The following is a 5,033-nucleotide window of genomic DNA, read 5'->3' as shown; positions in this document are numbered from 1 at the left end:
CAGGAGTGGCGAAAAATATCGCCTGCAGCCAGGGAGCCGGAACGGGGTGTGATGAAACCCAACCAGCGGCGGAAACGGGTGGTTCCATGCAAGTAGGCAGAAGTAAGCTGAAAGAAGCCCTGGAGACAGCGAGGGAGTTGCATCTCTTCACCAAAGACCGCAACGATGTTCACGCCCCCATCAAGAGGATGTCGGTTAAAATTTTAACCGATCTCAGCAGCGTGGAACGTGAACTACTTACATGGAAGATGCGAGTAGAAAGAGCATAAATGCTGCTTAGCGAGGCTAAATCGAGTTGCAGCGAGACGGTGACACCACTGACGCAAACCGCGGGTTCATCTAAACGGGGGAGAAGTGCGATAACCCCGGAAGTGGTACCATCGGTGCAGAAGAAGCCTAAAAGTGACGCTTCGGGGAACCTCGTAACCGAAACTCCCATAACCGAAACGTCCGACGAACTGCCGTGGACCACCATCGTTAAGCGGAGGCAGCAAGAGCCCAAGAAGACGACTACCGAGCAAGCGGGTAAGGCAGCAGTCCTGCCAAAGATGGCCTCTCAAACGCGCCACAAAACGGAAGCGATAGTAGTGGGGCTCAAAGAAAAGGAGTCGTACGCCGACATTCTGCGAAGGGTGAAGGCGGATCCGAAACTGCAATCGCTTGGGAAGCAAGTTTCCAAGGTTAGACGCACGAGGGAGGGAAACCTGATTTTCGAGCTGAAGCGAGACAATGCAGTAAGCGGTAGCGACTTCAAGGACCTGCTACAGGATTCCGTGGGAGAAGTCGGTCAGGTCACAGTGCGAGGAAATGTTGCGACACTTGAAATTCGCGACATAGACGAGGTGACTAGCCCGGAAGATGTTGAACGCGCGCTAAAAGCGAGATTCGAACTCGGTACCACTCGCCTCGACATCAACATAAAGCCGGCATTCAACGGAACGCAGACAGCCTGCATAAAAATGGCAGCCAAGCAAGCGCTGCTTATAGCGGCAGCGAGAGAGGTAGAAATTGACTGGTCAATTTGCCGAATCCACATTCTGCCACAATCGCGAAGGTGTTTCCGCTGCTGGGAATACAACCATGTGCAGCGAGACTGCAAGGGACCGGATAGGAGAAACAACTGTCTGCGGTGCGGCGAGGAGGGCCACCAGGCTCGCACGTGCACCAAACCGGCAGTATGCCTAGTATGTGCTCCAGGCAACAATGCTCACCAGGTCGGAGGAACGTATTGTCCAGCAGCCCAGAAAGCATGGAGATAGTGCAAGTAAACCTGAATCACTGCGAGGCTGCACAAGATCTTTTGTGTCAGGTAGTGGTTGAGGAAAAGGGCGATGTGGTCATTCTGTCGGAGCCGTATCAAGCACCGAAAGGCGGCAGCAACAACTGGGTTTCGGACAAAACAGGCAAGGCTGCAATCTGGGCTGCGGGAAGATTCCCGATTCAGAGAGTGGTCTCCTGTACATTCGAGGGTTTCGTGATCGCCGAAGTAAACGGAGTGTGCATCTGCAGCAGCTACGCACCGCCAAGCTGGGAGCTGAAAAGGTTCAACGAGATGTTGGACAACCTAGTCGCTGAACTCAGTGGGATTAGCGACGTGATCATCGCCGGAGACTTTAACGCATGGGCCGTTGAATGGGGGAGCATTCGCACGAACAACAGGGGAGAAGCGATACTGGAGAGTTTCGCCCGGCTGAACGTTGTCCTGGGAAACGTTGGCTCCACTCCTACATTCAGCAGGAACGACAGGACGTCGATTATCGACATTACGTTCTGTAGTCCCGTCCTGGCGCAACACCTAAACTGGCGAGTGAGCGATACGTATACCCTGAGCGATCATCGAGTTGTCCGGTATAGCATCGGGAAAAAGCGCATAACACTGCAGGTTCCGTCAAACAAAATGCGAGGCTGGAAAACCCGGATGCTCAACAAAGAACTTTTCTTGGAAGCGCTTAACTTCGGCGATTTTGGAATAGTTCGAAATGCTCCAGATCTTGTAGCTGCTCTGTCCACGGCGTGTGATGCCACGATGCCCCGTAGAAAGCCACCCCGTCATTCCCGTACTCCTGCCTACTGGTGGGACTCTACCATCGCGAAGTTCCGGTCTGATTGCTTGGCAGCCCGCAGAAAAATGCAACGTGAGAGGTGTCCGAAACGAAGACTGCAGCTGAGAGACGCCTACGTTACGGCTAGGTCGGTCTTAAAGAGAGAGATTAAGTCGAGCAAACGGCGTTACTTTCTTCAATTATGCGCAGCAGTCGCTCGGAAGCCATGGGGTTCTGCTTTCAAGGAGCTGATGGGGAAAGGCAGAACACATGAACCCGTCGAGCGTTGCCCTGTTGTGCTTAAAAGCATCATCGAAAGATTGTTCCCGACGCACAACCCTCCGGTACTAAACCCAGCGTTCACAGTCCCGGAGTCCGAACCTGAGCCGATTACAGTCGACGAGATCCTCAGGATCGCTGACCGCCTCAAACCAGGAAAAGCACCCGGGCCGGATGGACTTCCTAACGAGGCAGTCATGGTGGCCATGAAAGCGTATCCGGCAGTGTTCCAAACCGTGCTGCAGACCACTCTCCTGTCTGGGCAGTTCCCGTCGTTGTGGAAGAAGCAAAAGCTGGTTCTAATACCAAAGCCGGGCAAGCCACCGGGTGACCCGTCAGCCTTCAGGCCGTTGGGTCTCATCGACACCATGGCTAAGGTTCAGGAGATGACGCTTCTGGATCGTTTGGTTCAATACACGGAAGGCGAACACGGGCTTTCTGAGCGCCAGTTCGGTTTTCGGAAGAAGCGCTCAACGGTTGACGCAGTACTGGCGGTGCTCGAGAAAGGCAACGCAGCGTTTCGTCGGAAAAGGTGTGGTGCTCGCTACTGTGCAGTCGTCACTATAGACGTCAAAAACGCATTCAACAGCGCTAGTTGGGAGGCGATAGCAGTTGCGTTGGAGAACATGAGGGTTCCCCCGTATTTGTGCAGGGTGCTGAGGAGCTACCTCCACGGCCGCGTTTTGCAGTACGAAACAGGCGAGGGGGTTAAAACGTCCACCATTACAGCCGGAGTTCCACAGGGATCAGTTCTTGGTCCCACCCTGTGGAACGTCATGTATAACGGAGTACTAACCCTCGCTCTTCCTCCAAAAACTGAGCTCACCGGCTTTGCAGACGACATTGCGTTAACAGTCACCGGCGAATCCATCGAGGAGGTTAAGATGTTAGCCACGGATGCTGTCGGTAGAATCGATGAATGGATGAAAGCAGCCTGCTTAGAAATTGCGCACGCGAAAACAGAGTTCATACTCATCAGCAGCCATAAGGAAGTGCAGAAGGCATCGATACTGGTGGGCTCAGAGCACATTGAGTCCGTCAGGAATCTCAAATACCTTGGGATTCGAATCAATGACCGGCTGAAATTCAAGCACCATCTAGATGATGCATGCAATAAAGCCATGAAGACCGCAAATGCATTGGCATCATTCATGCCAAACATAGGTGGACCCAGCAGCAGCATACGACGTCTTCACGCAAGCGTTGCCATATCCGTTATAAGATATGGTGCGCCAGTCTGGGCGCATATTCTGTCGGAAAAGCAGCACCAGAATACTGTACGTAGAGTACATCGGCGATTGGCCATGCGTGTTGCTAGTGCTTACCGTACCATCTCGTACGATGCGGTTTGCGTGATATCGGGTATGATGCCCCTATGCATCATTCTTGAGGAGGACTTGGAGAATTTCCGGACGGCACGTGAGGGGGAACCTCTCACTGCAGCTGTGAAGAAACGCATCAGGGCAGAGACGACGCAGAAATGGCAGAGCAGCTGGTCAAGTTCATCAACAGGCAGATGGACCTATTCGCTGATTCCCGATGTTGCGGCATGGGTTGGAAGGACGCATGGTGACGTAGACTTCTTCGTCACGCAGATTCTTTCCGGCCATGGCTGCTTCCGGAGCTACTTGCATAGGTTTACGCACGCGTCTTCGCCGCGGTGCCCAGCTTGTCCGGACGCCGACGAGACGGCAGAACATGTCATGTTCGGCTGTCCAAGGTTCATCGCCGAACGTCAGCAGCTGAACGACATGTGCGATACGGAGGTTGGGCACTCAAACTTGGTGCAGCTGATGCTCCAGAACAGCAATATGTGGGAGGCTGCGTCGTCGATGATGCGCCAGGTCGTTACAAAGCTGCAGCGGTGGTGGAGAGAAGACCAGATGCATGGTCTTGCCTGAGTGTTTAGTGTGAAGTGTTGTGTTGTTTGTGTGTGCGTGTGTGACCGCCCAGTGTAAAACCTACATGTGCTCGAGAGTGTTATATGTTGCTAGTACGTACCAAGTAGACTAAGTGCACAGCACTGCCCCTCCCATGAAGTAATACCGCGAGGTGATTCCGTGGGAGGGTGCACAGGGTTCAAGGAGAGTTTTTTACTGGGTAAAAATCCCATGTCCCCCACTGTGGGTGTCTTTCGAAGATTTTAAACTCCTTGTAAAAAAAAAAAAAAAAAAAAAAAAAAAAAAAAAAAAAAAAAAAAAAAAAAAACATTAGCCGAGACACCTTAGCCAAGACACCTTAGCCAAGACACCTTAGCCGAGACACATTAGCCAAGACACATTAGCCAAGACACTTTAGCCAAGACACATTAGCCAAGACACCTTAGCCAAGACACATTAGCCAAGACACCTTAGCCAAGACACATTAGCCAAGACACCTTAGCCAAGACACCTTAGCCAAGACACTTTAGCCGAGACACATTAGCCAAGACACCTTAGCCAAGACACCTTAGCCAAGACACCTTAGCCAAGACACCTTAGCCAAGACACATTAGCCAAGACACATTAGCCAAGACACCTTAGCCAAGACACCTTAGCCAAGACACCTTAGCCGAGACACATTAGCCAAGACACATTAGCCAAGACACATTAGCCAAGACACCTTAGCCAAGACACCTTAGCCAAGACACCTTAGCCAAGACACCTTAGCCAAGACACTTTAGCCGAGACACATTAGCCAAGACACCTTAGCCAAGACACCTTAGCCAAGACA

The 5,033-nt window shown here is 52.2% G+C and overlaps 1 protein-coding gene across 1 annotated transcript; it reads left to right on the top strand.

Annotated features, from left to right (window-relative positions):
* The first annotated feature begins 269 nt into the window (after nucleotides 1-269).
* Nucleotides 270-4,222, top strand: LOC125774492 (uncharacterized). The gene is made up of 4 exons (XM_049444666.1): nucleotides 270-1,175; nucleotides 1,310-2,135; nucleotides 2,400-2,828; nucleotides 3,990-4,222. The coding sequence occupies exons 1-4, from the start codon at nucleotides 270-272 to the stop codon at nucleotides 4,220-4,222; spliced, it is 2,394 nt and encodes a 797-aa protein (XP_049300623.1).
* The last annotated feature ends 811 nt before the right edge of the window (nucleotides 4,223-5,033 follow it).

Source organism: Anopheles funestus, unplaced genomic scaffold (genome assembly GCF_943734845.2).
Source record: "Anopheles funestus unplaced genomic scaffold, idAnoFuneDA-416_04 scaffold_12_ctg1, whole genome shotgun sequence".
In the NCBI taxonomy this organism is placed as follows: Eukaryota; Metazoa; Arthropoda; class Insecta; order Diptera; family Culicidae; genus Anopheles; species Anopheles funestus.
The sequence above is the reverse complement of the archived record's forward strand: the minus strand, read 5'-3'. Positions and strand labels throughout refer to the sequence as shown.

Coding starts and splice junctions, on each gene's coding strand:
- LOC125774492 (XM_049444666.1), top strand. CDS start 270: ATGCTGCTTAGCGAGGCTAAATCGAGTTGCAGCGAGACGGTGACACCA. Junction 1,176..1,309: donor GCACGTGCACCAAACCGGCA/GTATGCCTAGTA, acceptor CTTTTGTGTCAG/GTAGTGGTTGAGGAAAAGGG. Junction 2,829..3,989: donor ACTGGCGGTGCTCGAGAAAG/GCAACGCAGCGT, acceptor CGCGGTGCCCAG/CTTGTCCGGACGCCGACGAG.